The 21,695-nt window shown below is 38.7% G+C and overlaps 1 protein-coding gene across 5 annotated transcripts in view; it reads right to left on the bottom strand.

Moving 5' to 3' along the window:
- Nucleotides 1-21,695, bottom strand: part of PRDM5 (PR/SET domain 5) — an 83,678-nt gene that overhangs the window by 37,996 nt on the left and 23,987 nt on the right. For 4 of the 5 annotated variants that reach the window (XR_001862822.1, XR_001862823.1, XR_001862824.1 and 1 more), the window contains exons 9-14: nucleotides 20,879-20,963; nucleotides 19,470-19,627; nucleotides 14,539-14,632; nucleotides 13,359-13,519; nucleotides 11,817-11,910; nucleotides 350-435 (exon numbers count right to left, since the gene is read on the bottom strand). Coding sequence is in view for 2 of the 5 variants with exons in the window: in XM_008635741.2 (XP_008633963.1) it covers nucleotides 350-435; nucleotides 11,817-11,910; nucleotides 13,359-13,519; nucleotides 14,539-14,632; nucleotides 19,470-19,627; nucleotides 20,879-20,963 (678 nt within the window). In the remaining 3 variants the exon portion in view is untranslated. Of the gene's footprint in view, nucleotides 1-349; nucleotides 436-11,816; nucleotides 11,911-13,358; nucleotides 13,520-14,538; nucleotides 14,633-16,049; nucleotides 16,142-19,469; nucleotides 19,628-20,878; nucleotides 20,964-21,695 lie in introns of all 5 variants that reach the window. The other variant, XM_017736937.1, reaches the window with a different exon arrangement.

Below are 21,695 nucleotides of genomic sequence, written 5' to 3'. Positions count from 1 at the left end.
GAATCTGAACACTGGATATTGAAGCTTCAGTAACAGTGAAGCCTTTACAGAACTGTTTACTCAGTAAACAACATTAATTTATATCTATAAATAACCACAGGTTAAATGAAGAGGTTAGTACAGCTATTATTCCAACATAAAAGAAATCAAATACAGAAAAAACAGACACCAAGGGAGTCCTAATTAGAATTTATAAGTTAATGACTTGAATCTTTGCCTCTTATTTTGGTAAGTATAAAATACCTTGGTTGGCAGAGCCTAATCTCTACACAAACAGCAATTAATTACTTTTCACCACCCATGAGTCACAGACAATCCTCAAGTAACCATAAAATTGTGGGGGACTTACCCTGGTGTGGGTGCGAATGTGCATCTTCAAGCCATCATTCTTGCTGAACGCTTTGTCACAGTAAGGACACTGGTAAGGACGCTCACCTGAGAACAAGAGAAGCATCAGAACCCAGAAATGTGCCCTCAGAGGATGAATGCTTTGCAGCACAGCTCTTTGTCAAACTGAACTACTTTACTCTGGCCTCATCTTCACACTCTGTTCAAAGAACAGATCAAACTTTAGAAAAATTACAAACAATCCTGCCTGAGCAGGATGCAGTGCTGGATCAAAATATTCCTCTTTGCTGACTGGTTTTGCACTACAATATATGAATACAGACAGACAGCCTTGGGGGGGGGGAAATAAAACCAAAAAGAAAACACCTAATGCCCTTGCTCAAACCACATTCTACAGTGATTTACACATGGTCACTTTTATGGTTAGGCACTAACTGCTCCCAAATAGTTTTTCTATTTCACATCTGGTCATTATTAGAGGCCTCTGGGTGTCAGAATCCCATTATAATATAAATATAAAATCCACTCTTTTATAATGCTGTATCTGTATTAGAAGGTTAATCAAAAGTTTCTGCAATATTTGTGTCACAATTTATGACTGAAATAGAAACAGAACAATCTTAGCAGCATCCCATATCTGAAAGGTATTTGTTTAATGCTCCATTACCCTGGTGTCATTTGGCATCGATTTTCCCAAACTCACATTAGTGTAATGTGGATAGTGAGCTGTTCAGAGACAAACAGTAAAGAGTTTCTGAGCACCACCATTTGGAAGAAATGCATTTTAATTTTTAACTCTTCAGGCGATGTACTGGAATCTGAGTCTACTGCCTCCTGTTCCTGTATACAACACTTTAAAAGATCAGGTTGTTTCCATTACAAAACACAGGTCAAAAAATTAAGATGATAATTTTCTGTTAACAAATTGGATTTTGTTCTACACAACCGTAATGTTGAAGGTGTCTTCTCAAGTAAAGGTTGGTCACAAGTTAAGCAAAGCCTACTTTATAAAGTCAATGCACAGCTTTCTGCTCACAAAGGTGTGTATATACATATATCTCTCTGCATGCATAGATTTAACATAGACGAAATTTCAAGCACTTATTAACACTCATACTCAATCTTCTAAAATAGGCAAGTAAGATTAAATACATTTTACAGTTTAAAAAGCCCAAACCAGACTATTTCACCAATATCCCAAAGATACTGACTAGGAGTCACTGCTGGACATGAAATCTCCATATCCACATGTTGTGTAGAGATTCAAGGGCACCTGAGGTGAGATGATTATTTAAGGAAGAAGATGTACACCCTCCCCTATTTTGTAGACAGATTATTTTGTTGTCTTCTGTCTTTTACTCCTGTATAAATAACTCAGTGAATGACAGCTGCACAAGATAGTGCAGCAAGGCACTGTCTGTGAACACTATCTGTGTTTCACTATCTGTGAAACACAAATATTTTTCTCTCTTGTGTCCTGTCATCTCTCAGAAAGCAAAACTGTGTGAATTGGGGTTTGGGGTTCTTTTTTAAGACGATGACAACAATCTCTGTGTTAGAGCTGTGTTTTCACTGAGCAGTTTGATATATGATCCTCCCTCTCCTGACCCTCGATGCCTTTAATTCATGCCTCTGAAATTCAAACACTCCAACAGTTGTCAGTACTCAAATATTTAATTAATTCAGCTGACATTTTTATGTTTGGGGGCTTTTGAATGTAGAATTTAAAGCTTTCAGCAGTTTGTAAGCAGATGAGCGATGACAGGTAGGAGTTGTACCCTACTCCCTCTCTCCCCCACCCCCAAGTCTCTTTAAAGAGAATGACTTTTGCCTTCAAAGGATGGGCTTGAGTTTGTCTGAAACAGATTAACAGTTGCCCTCTGAAATCAACCACGGACACCATGGTGCTTGATGAGTAAGGCCTTAGGAGCTTTCAGCAGATGCCAGCAGAGGGCAACAATATGACTCCACATCAACGTGTCACACCTGAACACGTCAGGCTTCGAGCTGCTCTTACAAACTGTCCATCGTCAAAAATCTTCACTGTTCCGAAAATCAAGTTTACTATGTAACACAGAGTGCCAGCTCTGACTTGACATTCAATCTAGGAGCCATCTTGTTTTTCTAAATTATATACATTTCTCATGCGCTTGTGTCAATAGCTGCCAGTAAAACTATTTAAAAGATGTTCCCAAGTAATTTTACTGTTGCTTTTATTGTTATTTTTCCTTCACCTAATCTTCACAGGCTGCATGCTTAAAATTTATACAAGTGTCCTAGTGCTTACACAAGCAAGTGTCCACCCTGTGCATGCACATCTTTCAAATGTGTATCTTCTTATCTTCTACCTCAAAAGGTTTTAGGATTTTACAAAATTAACAACGGGGCACTTAAAACACATCTGTGCTAGCAACAACCACGTTTCTTAGTATAAATTTCTTATGAATGGCTCTCTGGAAAGGGCCTCTGTTGTCTGTCTCAGAAGTGAATAAACTGCCCTCTGACAATGCATCTTTTGTGCTATTTACTGTCTCAGGAGCCCAGATAACTAACTTAGATTAAATATCTGATCTTGTGGACATCAGATCTGGCAAGATTATTACAACCCTACATATTACCTTCTCTACCTCTGGTAAAAATTAGTTTCCTTCCTTGCTTCTGAGCCAGGCTAGGCAAACATTATTCATGCTACCAGGCAGTTTCTCATCAGAATGATTCCAGATTCCTCACGGAGACTATTGGGAAGCACGTTCCCCAAGAGAAGTCTTACACACTCTGTCCCACTCTAAGTCCTGTATGATAAAAAGGAACAGTTTAACTTTCTCTTATCCTGTGAGAAGCAAATGGAATAAGATGCCAACAGGGGAAAAGGGAGATTTGAAACAATGAATGCTAAAAATATTCCTCCCACACATGAAGGCTTGCTGACGTGCAACATTTCATACAGAACTATGGCAAATGTCCACAAAGGAGAGGGGTTTGTGCTTCCCCAAAGTTTAGAATTGTCAGAGACAAACTAGAGCAAGGCCATGTGATAAAAACTCCTGGGAAGGTGACACTATCCATCAGGGCTTTAACATCCATCCACAAAGACCACTAAAACCCAATTATAAACACTGAAGTAATAAACCTCAGGTCAACTTCTACACAAGAAATTGTAGAGATTTCCAGATGATAAACTTCTCTGATCAGAAAATTAATGGATCCCTAACACAAGATTAAAAGTAAAAATTACTAAGACCAGCAAATGAAATACCTTGCAAGTCACGAACTCCTCTTTCTCTTGTTTTCACAAGAAGGAGTTACTAAGAATCAAAGTGAAAGAAAGTGATTTCCCCTACAATAAACTACAATTTCTTCTTGGATTTGCTGCTAGAAGCACATTTTTGAGATGGTGTGAATTTGTGATAACACCGTACTAAGTGGGGGTGCACCTTAGGCAAAGTCAATGCCAATTAAAAACGATGGCATTTCCACTCTGCGGTTTTACATAAACATTTCTATATATAGATATATATAAAATACCAAAATATTTTTATGTTTGGGTGTTTTTAAAATCGGCTTTCTAAACAAAACTATTGCTTTCATTAAAATAACAGAACACCCATGCAAGTCAAATGTAGCAAATGTCATGTTCACCCCCGAGTTACAGCTGACTCTCATGTCCCTGCTGTCCCAGAACGAACTGCTCAACACATTAATGGCACTTCTGTACAAATAACCCCAAATAAATAATCCTGGGATGGATTTAGCATAATTCAAAGTCTAGACATTCTACTTCCAGATTTTGTATGAACAAAACCCAAAGCTTTTAACACAATAAAAATATATTTAACCTTAATACAAGGATTATGAAAAACAATTCCATGATTGAAAAACATATGAGATTTTGATCTGAAACCATGTCATGACAGAACTGACATCTTTTTTTTTTGCCTCGATCTCTAGGCTGAGATCACAATACCTAGTGGTATTAATGTAGCATAAGAAGTTAAATACCAGGTCCTTCCATTCCAGTTTGACTCAGGACAGTTTCCTATGAGACATCTGCAATCACAGGTGCTATAAAGCAGGACTTACACTGAATCTAGCACACAGATTTCCCAGACTCAGATACAAAACAATTAAGAAGCAAATCCAAATATACATTAGTTTTTGAAGATTTCAAGATTTCAGTAGCTACAGCTAGACATTTAATAAGGACTTTGATACAGTTAATCAAACTGGTCATATGCATTGCTATTTTCACACTGTATTCTGCATTCCCTGTAGCCAGCCGAGCCACAAAAAAAGAGCTGTTTCTCAAGTTAGGTGGAAACCTGATATAAGCTCCGATGCTAGCGATTACTTCAAAACAATGACCTCAAATAAGATTAGGCAAATATGTACTTTACAGGTGAGAAATAGGTTCCCATCCAATGAGACAAAACATACAACCAAGAAATAGTCCTAATCTGAACAGACTGCAGCGAAAGTCTGAATAGCCCAGCAAACCAAAGCAGCAATCTCACTGCTCTTTCAAACCATACACAGGCATTACTTCTATTTCATCTGTGAAATCTGCAGCCCTGTTTACTGTCCCCGTTCTCCTGCAGCTTGCTTAGTCACCTAAACACAATTCTCAGGTATTCATGTTGGCCTTCATGCAGGAATTTCCTGGCTTGCTGTCTTTATTGGAACTCAACTGCTCTGTTAAGGAATGAAGAATTCTAATAATGCAGCAAAATTATCAAGGTGAGGGTTTTTTATATACTTTTTAATACGTCTCTGCCCGGTCAGCTGGGATATTCAGCATTAATGGTTTTGGTCAACACTCAAACATCAGAAAAAGACCTAAGACAGACTGCAGTGAACATCAGATCGTGTGCAGCATATACAGCTTCAAGAAAATTCCTGTCTTCAGTTTTCTTAAAAAAATTAACAAATATAATTTCAGCAATGTGGTCCCTCAGACTGTTCCACAGGCCATTTACCATGCTCTAAATATAGCTCCCTTTCAGATGGTAAACTTCTTATCAGGATTAGAAGATTGTTTCCTAAATAAAAGCTAGGTTTTTCTGTATAAATACATATATACGTGCATTATTTCAAAATATCAGCTTTCAAAACCCTTACAGCAAACTACAACCCTTTTTCAAGTCCTAACTCAAGACTGGGGTAAGGGAGAGGGTTAGAACGGAGCCTCCACCATCGCCCAACTGCGGTGGAATGAGCACAGTTCACCTGGGGAGGAATTTGGAGGCCATCTGGATCACACATTTAACACTCCTTACCAGATGATCCAGAGGGCAGCCCAGAATGGGAATTGCAAAAGGGCTTTTTTAGTCAGAGATAATCTGGGGTGATGACAGCATTCAACAGCAAGTAAGGATGGGCAAAAGGTTAACGGATGTAACAAAATTATAATCTGTGACATCTGCTTTAGAACACTGCTCATAGAGGGCACCTGGCAGCTTCACACATCTATCCTCAGCTGCTCCTGCCCACAGTGTTTCCATTAAATTAAAAACTTTGTGTCCTTAACTGAACATAATTCCGTTAATGCACTATGCAAATGTGTACACACAAACACAAATAAACCTAAAATACACAGACCTGAATTTCTCCCACATGAAAAGGACTTCATTAGGAATCAAAATTAAACTAAACAGGAACTCAATGAACCCAGTTTTTCCAACAGAACTTAAAGTAGAAGATGCCAGAACACCAATCACTGAGTAAAGATCAAAAATTCACAGGTCAAGGAAACATTCAGTAAATTTCACCACTTTGGTGTTGCAGGCCCATGAGAAAACAAACACCTCTTCAAAATAATAAACTTCCTCCCATGTAGAGGTGACAATTTTCAACATCCTGAGTAGCATCTTCAAAAGCATTTAGTACCGTGCATCTCTCAGGCATTTCTGTAATTTTGACCAGGGATTCCAGGGAGGGAAAAGAACGGAAGAGCAATCAAGGAGCTTGGCCAACTGCAGCAGCGAGCTGCTTTCTTTATGACATCTGCACTAGTCTTAATCGGGACGAGACAATAAAAAGTGATCTGGCCTGTGCAAAATTTTGGCCTGCCTCCTTTTCAGCCACTAAACACTCAAAATTTAGCACTTGAGAAGGTACAGAAGTCCCCACACAGGAACAGCTCTCTCATGCCAAGAGCTAAGTAAGTTTGTGATCTGAAAGAAAAAATACTTGAGGACATCAGCTGAGACAAGACCCAGAAACACCAAAAGCACAGGTAATTTTATACTCATAGTGGGCCAGATAAAGAAAGGAATAGCTCTGACTGCTCTGAGAACAGTCTTGTTCTTTGAGAAACAGTCCTTAGGTATGGGGCAATTAAAGAGATATTTCTTACTTCCTTTTAACCAACATTCAAATCTGGCAGACTCTGAAGACAAGAGATGAAATGATGAAATGCCTCTGTTTTTTCAGATGGTTTGTTTCCTCACTGATGATGAATAACTCTAAGTTTGTGTATTTGTGAATGCTTTCTACCAAAGCTCCAACACTCATTTTCCAGGCACAAGGAAGAACTAGTATTGGTTTCATATAAATCAACTACGTGCATTTCCCACTCACTAAAAATAGTCACATATTTAATAAGAAAAAAACTCAAATCCTATTCTTTCAAAAAAAGGGAAAACCAGAAGGCTTGAAACATTTTTTTCTACTCCTTGTCTTTTTCTAAGTATTTAGCCAGGTTTTAATTTTCGAGGTATGGAAGTGGTACTTTCATAGCTGAGGTGATTTGTTTTCTGCAAAGTTTAGGGTTTATTCAAAAAATTCAGATTGTTTCTAGTTAAGACCAATAAAATTTTTGTTCTATCTGGTCCATCAAAATTATCATGATATAATTGAGATATTGGCTATTTGCCATTAAGTAAGTCCTAAAGACTAGTAAAAAAACGCTACAAAATAAGAAAGCTATCTGCATCCATGGAGTAAAGCATGGACTACCATTATTACTTATAGATTCTCATCAGTTCTACAGAGATGTCAAGATTTTAGTAATAAATAAAAAACAGACACAACTTTAAAGAATAAACCAGTTGCATTCTTTGCAGCTATCACTGGAATTAAACAATCTGATTTCTCTGAGTGGAAAATGTAACATCTATTACTTCAGTGAACCTAATGGCAAACCGAGTCTTTTCAAGAACATGCATTAATCAATCAATAGCTCATTTGATCTTAAAATTTCTCATTCAAACAATCTACCCCTCAAAAGAACATTTCCTCATTCATGGGTACAGACAACAAGAAGCTGACAGCTGCATGAAACTTCACAGGTATTTTTAAAGATTTAACTGTTGTCTGGAGACGAACAGGACAATGATGTATAAACTGAAAAGTTTAGAAATGCAGAATCCTTACCTCTGAGGCCTTCTGCAAGCTCCTTTTTAAATTGGTTAGATAAAAGAGGGATCATTTATAAGTTATTGAATAGAAAGAACCTATCTGTAGACATCTGCAAGCTGTTCACTGACTAGATACAGATACATTCCTCCACATACTTCATTGGCATATGAGAGGAAGTTCCTTCAAGCTTGCCTTTTATCTTTTCTCCTATGTAAGAAAACATAAATTACTTGTAAGGTGATTTAGAAGAAAATCTGCTGGCATGAGGATCCTGGCTGTACATTATTATGTACATGAACAAACAGTTGCTTGTTTAGACATATTCTACACCACAATAAATTAGAAGTTATACTGTACTTGAACTCATTACTTCCTTCAACTACTTTGAAGTCTTCTCTGTTCAGATATGACTGAACTATGTTAAAAACCAAAGATTTTTATTATTATAACTCCACCACTAATATTTTGCTTACTCAGGAATTTTGTCTTAGAAGTGCAGAATTTTAACTTAGACTTTTATATAGTTGGGACTTAAATATGATTTTAAATATGCTCAAAATCTCAGTTAAGTGGTAGATATGGGACTACAATGGCAAAATTAGGTGCATAACATCAGGCTCTCAGTGCAGGAGACATTTCAAGAAGGCAACCAGCACCAAAAGTTATATGTTTTTGAAAGCTTATAAAGCAGTTTTTACTTATGGAAGTTGAAAAGGTAGGATTAACTGTGTTGGCACAAAGGATATAGAAGTCTGTTGTTCAAAAGCTTTTTGCTGTTTTAATGTAATCTCTTGGTATTATCTTTTACTTTTACTCATGTATATGGAAGTAAATTTGCAAAGAACCTTCTTAACTTGTGCTTAAAAAACAAAGCTGCTTTTTGCACACAGTAAGTCCTGGCTTTCAAATGACACAGAATTGAAAAATTCATCTTTTCAGAGAACACTTAAGACAGATGTAAAGTTATCTTACTGGCTTCTTATCAGGACTTGGACTAACTGTGACGGCAAAAGCAAAATAAGGTTATATTTTAAGCTATATTTGCATGTCATTTTCCGTAAGACATTTATGGTCATTAGTTGTTCCTCATCCATCCCTAAGTAAGAGTAGGGAATTTTTTTTTTAGGGAAAGGACAGCATAGAAGGGACAGAATTCCAGTAAGCCCCTTAATTCTCCTAACTCTAAAAGAAATTTACCTGCAAATATAAACTGCTTCAGAACAACTTTCACTGTTGCACAACTTGATGTGCTACATCCCAAGGGTGGAAGGGATTAGAACACAAATAATTGGGAAAGCAACAGTATAAAAAGCAGACAGATAAAATGTGTGTGTGTGTTTATAGGCAGATCACAGAGGCGCACACAGATCCATACACACACACCCCACAGCAATTAACACATTTAAATAGCTATGCATAAGGCAACTGAGAAGCTGCACAAACTTCAGCCAGAAACTGTTAACACTGGAAGTTGCTTAAAACTTCAGGGAAGCAATTAACCTCCCGGCCCCTGGTTTTCAAGACCATGGAGCAGACCATAGGATTTCTTTTACAATTTATGAACAAGCCAAGGAATTTATATCACAGTCAAAGGATTCTTTTGCTGAATTAACCCCAGCTCCCTGTGACCCCAAGAAGTCATAAACCAACAGGATACAGGAGAGGGAGAATGTGCTCTAGTGTTTCAGCTGACCTGCAGAGCGCTGTCTCTGTCATGCCAAGGCTGAAACCCAGATGATGAATTACAGAGCAATACTCCAGGTTCAGAGGCAAACATCACCCCCTTCCCTCTATACATGCACATGCAGACATGTTCACTCACCCCAAACCAGCTCAGTTGCTGCAAAATGCCAAGTACTGTTTGGGCTCATTTACAGAGTCTTATTTGAAGATAGAAGAGGGAAGAAAATTGCTTATCCAGGAAGCATGCATGTCTGTGAGCAGCAATATTCAAGAGCACATGCTGCATACTAAATAAAAGACAAAACCTGAGCTTCTGGTTTTGCATATGGATTAATAAGCATATCAAAAATATAATTCCAAAGCAGAACCAGAAAGGTAGCCTAGAACCTCACCTTTTGTAAAGAACAACTTCATAAATACAAGAATGACAAAAAGTGATGCACAACTCTCTTTAAAAAAACCTCTACCTCAATTTATTTTGTAAATACAGAACAAAACCTCTTACACAAAGTAGCTCATAAAACAAAGTCTAGCTGACCACACACAGAAAATGGGATAATGCAAATGTCTGGACACAGACCTCAAGCCTCATCATCTATAATCACACTAAGACAAGAAGGGTTTTGCAATATTTACACTTCTTGTGGACTGCTTAGTCGCACCAAAAGCTTAGCCCCAGCTCAAGGCTTATTCAGAAGGATGAATCATCTCCTGAAAACAGACATCGGCTGCTTGTTTCACTTCCAGCTCACAATGAAAAGTGATACTCTGAAGTCTGACCAAAGTAAAAAAGGATGGCACAGTTCTGAAATTATTAATTCAAACCCAAAGAATTTAACAGACACCAATAACATGAAGTATTAGTCACTGCGACATTAAGAAACCAAACATCCATCTCTGAGTAAAATAAGTTTGTGGTTCCACTATTTGATGAACTGAAAATTTCTTACTGCTCAGAAATTCCCTGAAAAGTGGTCGAGGATTTTCACATTGTAGGAAATTTGAGTGCTCAACCTTTTTTTACCCTGTTTGCAGATGATCTGGATTTCCTTCATCAGCTCTGCTTACGTTCCTTGGGAACGATGCAAGTTATTCCTCAGAAAGCTCTGTTTCCTCAGGCTCACTGAACTCTGGATAACAATTTCCTCTTGTGATCAGTGAGCTTGTGTTAAGACCAAGAACAACATGGCTGAAGCCTTCAGGTACAGCACCAAACAAAACCATCTCTCCAGAATTACAACATGAATCCAAATGCAGCATTTTCTCACTCAGCCTTACATAAGGCATTTTGCCATGTAACTTAAAAATATTATTTTTAAACCACAAGTCACAGCTTAGCAGCAACTTCCCCCCCATTCTTCATCAGGATAATCAAGAAATGATCAGGAACAATAAAAGAATTACAAAAACTACTATGAAAACCTATTTTGCTTCATTCTCACAGTGAAGGATGCAAACCACCAAAAATGTAATTGACACTGTAATAGCAGCAAGACTGGAAGAGGAAAGGACCAGAGTTTATTTATCACAGGTCACTATAAATGAATTTAGCAAGGCATTTTTCCCGAGTTAGTAACTATAAAATGACTGCTTCTAGCTTCTTGGGTAAAAAAAGAGGCCTTCAAAGTTTCCCTTCTGCAGCATTATTCATTCATAAATTGTTTCCACAATCCATATTCCTGTAATTCCAACCTGTATCATCTCCTGGCAAGGCAGTTTCCCCCCCTGCATTTCACTTACAAAGGTACTAGAAATCTTCAGCGTCCTTCTCCCTCAAGTAAGTACAAAATGTCACAGTCTCCTATAACAGAGGTTACAAATTTTGCAGGGCTCTAAACTCAAGGGTAGAGGTCCCTGGTGTGTGGTTTTACAAAACTCACCTTAGCCCCTCTTAAATTTAGGGAAGCCTACTTGAGAGAGCTGAAATGTAACTGGTGGCAGCACATGTGTGAAAAGCATTTTTACTTGGACATCTCCAGAGCATTTTCCCAAGAGCCATCTGCACTATGAGCTTGAAAAACTGAGGCTTTCTGCACCACACAAACTGATGGGTAACATCAGCAGCACACAGAAATTACTGTCATCTCCCTGCAAGACAGACTTGGTTATGCTAAGTGAAGAAAATGTCATAGGAAGGCTATTTGTTAACTCACGCTCTGATGCCACAGGCAAATCTACACAGTTTTATGTTGGAAACAAAGTATCACACAGAAACCTCTTTCAGCTGCCTGATGCCACTTACGTGAATGAAAACATAAACTTGCAAAATGAAACGTGACAACAGCTTTTACACACTGAGCAGGTGAAATGGCTGACAAAGATACTGTGTTAGGCCCACCTGTAAATTTGCCTGGTTTTAGATAGATAAACTGTGGACACAGAGATACCTTGTAACATATTTAGAAAGTCTTATCTATTATAATAAATACCTGTATGGCTTCGAATATGAACTCTCAGCGTTCCATTGCTTGCGAACTTCTGTCCACAATATGGGCAAATCTTCTCTTTTTCCCCTGTGTGAGTCTACATGGGGTGGGGAAAGACAAGAATGACTGTTCAGCATTAAATAAAAAAGTGAAATATGGAATATTTAATTGTATTGACATTGACTGCTATTACCTCTATTACATATTTTACCATCACACCAGGCAAAGATTCTAATTAGCTCTATGTGTTAGAGAATTGATCACAAAACGAACACTGTAGCTATCACCAGCTTGTCTTTTGAAATCAGGCTTTTAGGGCGAGAAGGTCTCGCTGATAATAAAAAGAATTATTTCAAAATGGGAAAAAAAAAAATCACAAACTCTCCCATCCAACCTCTGTGGTCAACAGAAAGATCACCCTGAAATCAATTACACACAAGGTCGCCGTCATTTTTCACACTGTACTTTCAACACCCAGTTCTGAACTGAAGATTTATCAGTCTATTGAACTCCTTTTCCTTGTAACTGTGACTGTTCTTTTAGTGGAGAATTTCTGATTATCTCATTTAAGAATGTTAATTTAAATGAGATAGCAAAGATAACACATTCAGTTATTTGTACAGGTGACTATTTCGGTTTCGAGCTAGCACACGACCCTCTTCAGATAGGGACATTACTTCTTATTTTTATGAAAGACACTGAAATGATTCTTCATTACAAATTTCTTCATTACATCATAAAAAACCTATCTCACATAGTACACATTATGCTGTAGCTGAAGGAAGAGTAAATGAGATCTCGTTTCAATACTGGATGGACTTGCACTGTTTTCATTCCCTAACATTAAAGATATGAATGTTAAACTTCACCTGATTAGGATACAGTTATTTGGAAATCATTTGTATCTCTACCAGCAATATTGGGATATACCAGACACACAGCTATTAATTCATTCCAAAGACCCAAATACCAAAGGGATTTCTGGGAGCAATACATGACGACTACAAGGCTCACAAACACAGCCAGTCGTAGTCTGACAGTAGCACAAAGCAAAAGCAATTCCAATTTTACACACACCCATGAAGCATGTACTACATGGCAAGCAATACATGCATGACTTTTTAAACGAATTCTCACAATCTGAATTAGGTGGCAACACCTAAACTGACTTTTCTCAGCTGATTTGCTCTTGATTCAATTATTTTCTTTGCATTTCTTCCCTGTAACATCAATCGAGCCTCAGGCCAAACTAGTGAGCAAGCTTCCTCCTAAAGTTTACCCCAATTCCTTTGCAGAGATTGGTGGAAAGGAGTGTGTTAAGAGCAGTACAGCAAGTCCCACCCTGCCACACACCTGATGCTGGAGCACTGGATTTAACATAAGCACTTGCTATAGATAGTGCTTGCCACCAAGAACACCACTACTGCAATGAGCATTTCAGGGTAAGCTTTCTACTGAAAACCAGAAATGCAGAAGCAGCTGGGGATTCTACGCTGAATCACAACCTTGAGGGCACACAAGAAACCATCAGTTGATTCTACTCACTTTCTTATGGCTCTTCAGGACTGAGGGCGTCACAAAAGCTTTGTCACACAGGTCACACTTGTATTTCTTATGTCCATCGTGTACTACTTGAATATGAACATTCAGTGTGTCCTTTCTTTTGAAAGTGGCATCACAATGATCACACTTGAAGGTCCTCTCACCTAACAAAGAGAAAAACAGCTCATCCTCTTTGGAAAAAAAAGTCCAAGTGTATGTTTTTAGAGAGACCTTCAGCAAAACCTACAATTCTGCATATTGTGAATTATGGATTTTGGATATTCTGCAAATCCTTGTTCGTTAGAATACACATTACTGAACAGGTTTTTAACCTTTTCCCTTATCATTTTGAACATTTAACATTGGGAAAAAATTTACAGCATCCAATGCTTTATAAAATTTGCAGAAGCTTTGAAAGACAGTTGTAGAAGAACAAACTAAACATGCCAATCCAATAATTCATCTAACAGAAACACTGTTATGCAGGATTATAAAAAGGATCATGATTTTCTTAGTTATGCCAGTGTGAATATTCCCCAAATCAAAGTACTGCCTTCTGAGGTACGAAGATTTTACATCATCAGTATTTTCTAAAATCTAAACTCCTGATGTTCAGAGGGTTGAATGCTAATCTAGGGGTCTGCAAATACTAGAGATGGAGAAAATTCCACCAAAAAGAAAATCGTAACACAGTCAACTAAAAAAAAAGGACAGAATGCCAAGAAAAGATACTCATGAGGGAAAATGGATACAGCACTTCTCTGAGCAGCTCTAGTTCTATGCCAGGAGCAGGAAACACGAGCCTGGCCTGGCACAGGAGAGACAATCTCAGTGTCAAGCTCTAAACCGGACTGCCTACAAAAGCTGAGCAAGTCACCGACTTATCTCTGTTTCTTAAAATGGAGGTAACAGTATCACACTTAATGCAGAAATAAATCTCTTGCCATCAGACCTCAAATCATTGCTGGATTTTCTACAGCGTATTTGGATTTGCATTTAAGTGCATCTGAAGGCAAGCTTTGAACCTGGCTCTGAATTTTTTAACTCCCTGCATATAGAGTTGATTCTTATTACCAATTTAACACAGCAAGTTGTATATTGGAGCAAGGTGCCACATATTTGTTTTTCTCAGCCCAATGTGAGAAACCAGGAAGCCATTTTTCCTCCCTGACTTTGCGCTTACTGTTATGGATTAACAGATGTCTTTGTAGAGAGAAGGGGGTTCGGAACAAGGCTTTGCATTCCTCACACTGGAACGGTCTCTCTTCAGAATGGGTCTGTGGATGAAAGAGAACATGTCAGAGGAAAGGCTCATGGAAATCAATCAGCTGTCATTGCAGTAACTACAGCAAATTTTCTAGACTGGACTCAGAAAGGGACATCAGAATTGGAAACATCAGGGGATGAAGAATTAAAATAATCATTCTGCCATTATCCAGGATCCTGAAAGCCAGCACAGCAGCTACTGAGTAACTGCGCCTTCCCCATCCTCACAAGTGTCACGAGGTGTGCATGTAAACAGAAACAGAAATACAGAACAACCACAGAAAAAAACTACAAGCTCAGCTGTATTGCTTCAGCTGTACTAACACTGGCCTTACATTAATACTTATATGAATAAATGCTTTAAAGTTGAACACACACAACCCTCTTTTTTTTAAGTTTTAAGGTAAAACCAATCTGATTTTCAAAACAGTACCTAAAATTTGGCAAAGAAAATTCCTCAAACCATGAGATTACTTTTATATATAGCTTCTTTTCTTAAAAAAAAATACCAAAAGACAAAAATCACCAGAAAAAAACAAAGCCATGGAAGCAACAGTACCGAGATTTTTGTTGGCGGTAGAAAAATTCATTGTAGCTGAAAAACAGCCTCAAAGCTATGAATAAAATAAAAGGCTAAGCTCAGATGAATCTCCCAGACCACAGAGTTGTTGAAGCAAATTTCTTTTTTGGAGTTTGGGAAACATCCAGCTTTATTTTACTTTCGTAAATTCCAAAGCACTTTCCCTGTTTCCTAGTGTTATTAACAGCTGTCCCACTGTAGATAATAAGTTGTACTGATTTATTTACTATCTACCCAATTTCCTACTATTTTTGCAAAGGAAAGCAGGTTTTTAAAGCATCAGCATCCAAATACTTTATTAGCTCACAAGGACCTTATTAGAAGCTGGAGCACCCAGAGGAAAAGGGGATGGATGGTGTTTTATAATATGCAGGAAATTAGGTAAATGAGTTAATTTAGTAGACTAAGGGCAAATATTAGCACAGCAGGTATTTATATAATCTATTTCTGCTATCCAGAATCCACACAACTGTTATTCTACCCCTTCAACCGTGGGGGAAAAGGGCACTGTGGGGAGACAGCATAATTATTGACAGGTTGGCTGAGGGCCTTGAACCCAGTTTGATTTTAACACCGATGCCCTCTCACATATGCACAGTACCAAAACCTGAGTGTACTGCAATGGTGTAGGGAGGCCTTGGGTTCAAAATAATTCCTTTACCTCAGCCTATGTCACCGCAAGCAAAAAGACTGCTGGAGGACCATCAGAGGTGTGGAATATCTCTCATGTTCAAGCCCAGACTCTACAGGTTCCCAACACAGCTGGCATTAGCTGACACACTGCTCAGCCCCCCTGGCAGTGAGGCCAAGGATTGACAGGACATGAAGAGACTGAACTGCCTTCTCACCTCAACTGGGGGTTCCTCCAGAACAGGGTTGGGACACATTGACGAGACACTGTGGGGAAGCTCGCAGTGCTGCTGTCTGTGCTGTACCTGTTCTGTGGATAAATAGAAGGGTTCAGTCTCCTGAGCTGTCAACCTGGCACCTTTCACGAGCGCAAAATTCATGCTGCTTATTTAAAAAACGCCCTGGTTTGGAACACTCGCCACGTGAGTGACAGTTTTGAAGAGCACAGTGATTTGTACAGAACTCCTCCTCAGCATCTCCTTCATAGCTCTCCTCATCTTTTGATCAGAAGACACAGATTCATCTGCACATCTTAACTTCCTTACGAAGAAAATCGCCTAACCAGGCACACCCACATGCAAGGGTACACAGATCATCCCAACAACTGAGAGTGGGCTCTTATGGAGCATTTCATGGCAGCATTTCCTACCACAGCATCTGTGGAGGCTTAAGCCCAGCCCAAGGCTACTTATTCCCAACAGATAAACTGATGGAATACAATCGTTTCAAATCATTATGCTCCCCAGGACCAAACAACCCTGGATTAGCCATAAACCCTTTAAAATCCTGCGTCTGATGACCTATTTCAGCTGTCATGTCCTCATACTTTGTTCTCTGAACTCATCCGCTATACATTGCAACAAAGGACCAGATGGAGCAGAAACATCTCCTGTATGGAAGTAATCTGCATTACATGGCTCAGATCATGCACCCTCATCCAATCTACCCTGCATGAAAAGTGACTGCTCTTATCCGTAGCACAATCCCTTTGCTACATTTGCCTCTTCATTTCAGATACAACTCTCTTGCCTTGTCACAAAAATGGAATTGTATTCTTCACACGACCATTCAGTCACAGTCTGAGCTCTCACTGAGAACATCTGAGCTGGTTCCATATCCCAGAACACTTCCTAGCCTTGACATCTCCAAGCAAGTGGCAAATCCAGCTTGCACATGCACCTCCACAGAGCATTGCAGCACCTGTTTGCAGGAGCAGCAGATCAGAGAGGTACCCCAGTTCCTGCCTCAGATCTGCAGCTCTAAGAACATCAGTGCTCAGTTAAGGTTCACATCCCAATGCTCCATTGAACAGAGCAGATACACTCTTGGCAACTCCGCTGCATGTCCCAGTGAAATCCTGTGAAATGTGAGGAACTGATCTCCTTCTGCACTTTTGAAATGACCCAACAGACACCCACATCTGAAGGATGTTTAAAAACACGTTGTGGGAGCCATTTTTATTTTGAGACTTCCAACATGAAATCAGGTTAAAAAAACAGGAATTACAGAAACAACAGCAACAAGTTTCCATCTAAAACACAAACCAAGAACCCAAAGGCACAAAATGTATTTGTATTCTCTTAAATGTAAAAAGGATGCAAGCCTTCTATAAAATCCAAAGGTTTTTTAAGCATGTTGCTATCAAACTTAAAGGCATCTGTTGAATGAAGTGTTTTTTTAACTCCTGTACCCATCATTCCTACTGCAGATATCTATGCTCCCTGCTACTATTTCAGTAACCTAATCCTGGAACTCAGAAAAGCACCCTGAAATTATTTAGAGTTCAACTTCTCTTCCTCCAAACGAAAATAAACCTAGGGGGACATCCTACAGGAAACATATAGCTAAAAATCATTAAAAACCCAAGCTGAAGAAATACATAGAAGTACGATACACAATAGACTTTTACATTTGCACTGCTCCTGGAACAACATTCCCGTGAACAAGCAGGAGAACCATTGTCCTCTTTCCCGAGGCATAGCCTTCCCAAAATCAAGGTACTCAAAACTATTTTGGCATCCAAAACCATCACATCCTTCAGTTGTGCGGCACAATTGGCTTCTGTGCAGACACATCCAGACTCCCCTCTGCTGTCTGCTACGTCTCCCTCCTGTTGTTTCCTCAATGGAGAGCGGTGTGTCCACAAAAGCAATTCAGGCTATCCATGTCAGTCTCCTGTCTCTCCTGTTCACCTCTTCACTCAGCAAGTGAATTTAGAGACCTACACGTGGATAGGTGAACAGTCACAGCTGTTTGGGTAATCTTTATGCAAAACATAGGAATAAGTTTCTCTCAATATAGAAGAGAGTGGATTTACAGCCAGCCCTAGGTGCAAACAAGTCCAGGAAACCAGCATTCCAACATGCTTTAAGGAATTCTGTCAAAATTAGATACCCACTAAAGCTGTCTAAATTTTAGTATTTTTCCCATTTAGTGGAGGCTCTAATCCTCGCACCATGCTAGTGGTGCTGCTGCTTTAAACACAGAATTGGGTCAAAGTGTTTACTCCTTCATACTTAATCCTGAAGTCCATTTTCAACCCAAACTCCCTACCAGTCATCAGTGGCAAGTTAACATCAGGAAACATGTAAGAAGTATTCACTTAACATATAGAGCTATCTTTCTAGATAACATTTTATACATTTTTCTCAGAATATATCCAATCTATCTGCAAGGTCCTGTCCAATTTTCTGTAAGTCTAAAACATAAAATATAATGTAGGGCAGCTAATCTTGTCCTTCAGCAGGCTGCTGCATGCCTTCTCGTTTTAGACAGTCATCACCATTTCATCCTGTGAGAGGCATTATTATTGCTCTTACATGATTTATGGCTGCAAGTGCAAGAGATGGTGCAAAGATCCTGTGCCAAATTCCCAGATGGAATATAACATGAGCCACACTGCGAAAGACTTGGAGGTATGGCTGTATCAGGGTTGGGGTTTTTTTTCTTTTTTTTTTTTTCTTTCCACAGCCTTGTAATTCTGAAACAGCAGTCCTGGATAGAGTCTTGCCATTAGAAACATAAGCCCAGGTTAGAACTAATGACAGGCATTACAGAAATTAGGCCAACAGATTTGAGGTTCAATCAACACAGGCAGAATATCCCTTTGTGAGCCTGTTTTTCAGGTAATGTTTCTTCTCACATTGTTTTAATGTGTGAACACTGCACCAAGTTCAAATTTAGTGTCGTTTGGAAGCATCTGCTGCTAAGTCCAACAATGACTGCAAGAGTACTACACATAGTTTTATTCAATTACACTTTTAAAAAAGATATTTGGAGACATCTTTAAATCAGTAACATTAACTTGGTAACCTAGTACTTAAAAAAAAAACAAAAAACCACCACCAAACAAAGCAAAAAATAAAACAGAACAAAAAAGTCAAAATGGGATTTATTTGATGCTTTTAACCAAGCAACTGTGATCTACTTCTGCTTATTTAACTATTTTGTTTACTAGAATTGATTCAGCCTTTCGAGATCTTGGATATAACAAAGAACACTAAAACTACATTCTCCAGTACTTTAATCCCATGTTTATAAGCATGGCAGAGCTTAACAATGAACCACTTAAAAGAAAAAAAAAAATCTGCAAATCTGAGGCTGGCAGACCTGTAAACAACAACAGCAGAGTGCTTTACCTTCTTGTGATTCTTGTAAACATTTCTGTGGGCAAATCCCTTTCCACAAAGCTTGCATTTATAAGGTTTATCTTCACTGTGTATTATTTTGTGTGCAGTCACTTGATCAAGTCGTTTGAAGGACTTATTGCAAACCTCGCAGGTGTAGGGGCGTTTTTCTGCAGAAAATGAGTGGGGGACATTTAATCTCCTGTTTATACAGGGGGAGAAGATGAAAGGCAGAGACAGTCATCTCCTCAAAGAGATTTCTGCAATTAAGTCAACCCAATTAAGATTAAACCAATTAGAAAGACATCTAATGCCCTTTATGTTAGACAGTTAAGTCACTCCACAAAAGATGAGCCATGGTGTATCTCAAGAAATTGGCACATTCTTTGCAATACTCATTGCTAAACTCAACTCTGATTAATTAGCTTAAATCAAAAGAGAATGACTTCAAAGAGGAAAACTGTGTTTCCAGATTACAAATGTTAAAGAAGGCATGACAGTTTAAATGTTTTAAAACTTAATTAACAATATACATATTAGCTTCCAAAACCAAAAGTTCCTATGCAAAAAGCCTTTATGCTTCAACTGGTGACTGCAACTTAACTGCACAAATGCTCATCCAAAAAGCCAGGAGCCTCTGAGATACAGATTATGTTGCAAGAAACGAGCTTTTGCCGTGGACTGATACCAAGAAAATAGTTCAATTCTAAGCCTGTGCAGCTGTAAAAACCTGCATTTGTTTAAATGCTAATGCATTTGACAGAACAATGTTTGTGTTTCAAATGTGTTGCTTGATGTTTCTAATCACTGGTGAAGGACACAGAAAACGCTGGATTGCAGTAACCAGAAATCCTGGCAGAGCCAACTTGTGCCACACTCCCAAACCTACAGACGGGACAGTCCCTGCTCACAGTGGTATTGTGCTGGCACAAGGGAACATTTGTGGGTGGTCTGTGGATGGGGTGGACCATGAGCTGCTCTCCTCTAACCAGAAGCTATAAGCCCACTAACACATATACAGATAAACAGGAAAGCACTCAGTGTGTATCACAGATCACTGACAGCTCCCAGCCTCTTCTCCTCAGCATAAAACCTCAACCACTGGTTTTTCACCTCCTCTCTAAGCCATGCAGCAATCTTTTACCTCATCCCAGCTTACTGACCTCATCCACCCCAGCTAGCACGACAAAACAGCTTGACAAAGCAGCAATACAAAGAAGACTACACCACTTCACTTGGATTTTTGGAAGGCTTGGAAAGGCTGGCTTGGATAGTTTCCTTGGAACCTGAGATTGGCCTGCCCAGCTCAGGACAATACAGATTTCATCAGGCCTTCCATAAGCAACTAATTCAGGTAAAATTCAATACATATTAAATACATATCCACACACATACAGCTCTGTGTCATTTCTGTACATTACCTGAATGAGTTATCATATGGCGCTTCAGCTGGTTCGCCGAAATGAATTTCTTGTCACATTCTTGACACTCAAAGATCTCATGGACCTGCAAAATGAGTGTTTTATGATAATTAAATGTGTGTGTGAAACAAGACCATACATCTTACATATACAGAAATTCCCTAGTAGAATGTAGCTATTTACTAGCCAGTAGCTATACTAATACTCATTAATATTCTGTGATTTCCCCCTTGCTTGTCTCTTGCTGAAAAAGACTACCTCCCAAAAAATAAAAATTTATAACTGCAAACAAAAAATTATCATTACACCTATACTGCAAGTTTGTATAACCTGTTTCTAACTACCAGATCCATTTAAAATACCGTTGTTAGGAAAGTATTAAAAAACCAAATGCAGAGTAACTTTTCAGAACATTTTCTTCTTGTCAGTAAGACACATATAAAAATAACAAACAAACCACTTCATAGCTTCTGTCAGAATTTTAAAAAACAAGTACTATCAAACTCTTGCAGGACTGTTTCTCTTAAAAGCTACTAGAGGCCAGACAGTAGAGGGGCAGCACTGTCTCAAACTACAAATGCAGGATTTTCAACATCACACCACATAATGGCATCTAGGACTAAATGCTGGAAAAAGAGGAGGCAGTTGAGAGAAACTTCTGGCAAAAAAACAATAAAGATTGCCCAGTAGAATAAAACACTCTTCAGTTTTGAACAACGCGGTCAGAAATTAACCCAAAAGAGATGCTAGGCACTGGCAGGTAAAAAAAGAGGGCCGGGGGTTGAGAAGCAGAGAGGATTTTTAAGTGTGATTCTAC

Source organism: Corvus brachyrhynchos, unplaced genomic scaffold, assembly GCF_000691975.1.
Source record: "Corvus brachyrhynchos isolate BGI_N302 unplaced genomic scaffold, ASM69197v1 scaffold105, whole genome shotgun sequence".
Classification (NCBI taxonomy): domain Eukaryota; kingdom Metazoa; phylum Chordata; class Aves; order Passeriformes; family Corvidae; genus Corvus; species Corvus brachyrhynchos.
This window is presented reverse-complemented; position numbering and strand designations above follow the sequence as displayed.